Source organism: Trypanosoma equiperdum (assembly GCF_001457755.1).
Source record: "Trypanosoma equiperdum strain OVI genome assembly, contig: ctg_93, whole genome shotgun sequence".
In the NCBI taxonomy this organism is placed as follows: domain Eukaryota; phylum Euglenozoa; class Kinetoplastea; order Trypanosomatida; family Trypanosomatidae; genus Trypanosoma; species Trypanosoma equiperdum.
In genome coordinates, this window is record NW_027124909.1 from 1 (window position 1) to 1,028 (window position 1,028).

A 1,028-nucleotide genomic window follows, 5' to 3' on the forward strand; every position below is an offset into this window, starting at 1 on the left:
TCTCCTGCTGAATTGCACTCGCTTTCTTCTGCTTTAGTTGGGGTACGCACCTCGCATTCCATTGTCTGGCAGTGTACTGTAACCTCGTTAAGTTGTCTGGAGTACGTTTTTTTGTAGTCTTTTCGTTTTTTTAAACTTTTCCTCGCCACCTTGACTGTTCCGGTAGCCTTTCAGCTTCGCTGCTAGGTTTGTTAAGTCTATCCCTTTTATTTTGTGTTGCGTTGTTTTTTCGCTTTGTCCTACGCGCTGCTCCGTTGTGTCAAAGTCTGTGAACGCTTGTCTGGCCGTTGTCTCTGCTATTTTGTTGAGGAATGTCCGCTTCAGCGTCTAGGCATTCTGCTGGAGTTTTGGCGTTGTCTACTGCTTTCATAGCCGCTTTGATTAATGGGGTTTCGCCGACGGTTGATTCTGTTTTCGGGAAGGCGCTGTTCGCTAGCGCTGCGTTGCCGAACGACATGATGCCGCCAACCCATTCGACTGTTGCCAGCTGGTTGTTATCGCCGCCGTATCCAGTGTTGCCGTTTTGCGTCGACGTCAGCAAGCAAACGTTGGTGCCGCTGCTTTTGTCTTGGTTGTTGAGTTGAGCTACAGCTCTAATCTTCGTTTCGAAGTCGGGGCTGCCTTCTATTGATGTTGGTATGTCCGGGTGACGTTTGCTGCTTGCTAAGCACCCGGCTAAGTCTCCGTAGTTTGTGTTTTTGCCGTTAGCTTCTTGTGCGATGCAGTGGTCGCTGCTTCCAGCGGCTTGATCGAAAATGCTTGTGGTTTGGTCTATAAAGCCGCTTAGATATGCCGTTGTCGCCGCCGCATGAGTGGCTTTCGAGGTCAGGTCTGCAACCTGGCTAGTTATCTCGTCGGCTTTGCTGTCGGCCATGAATGCTATGGCGCCCACTGCAGCAAGGTCTGCTGTTTCGTTTTGTCTACCTAGTATGTGTAGGTCAACTGAGATATCTCTGTACTTTTGCGCTTGAGCGAGCAGGTTTTCTAGAGTTTTGGCGGCTATAGCCGCCTCTTTTTTCAGCTCACCG

At 49.9% G+C, this 1,028-nt stretch overlaps 1 protein-coding gene across 1 annotated transcript; it reads right to left on the reverse strand.

The window, feature by feature from the left end:
• Window positions 1-259: 259 nt before the first annotated feature.
• TEOVI_000460900 (Trypanosome variant surface glycoprotein (A-type), putative) lies at window positions 260-874 on the reverse strand (the record flags this gene model as incomplete). Its single annotated transcript, XM_067227361.1, has 1 exon — window positions 260-874. The coding sequence occupies one exon, from the start codon at window positions 872-874 to the stop codon at window positions 260-262; it is 615 nt and encodes a 204-aa protein (XP_067083462.1).
• Between the last annotated feature and the right edge of the window lie 154 nt (window positions 875-1,028).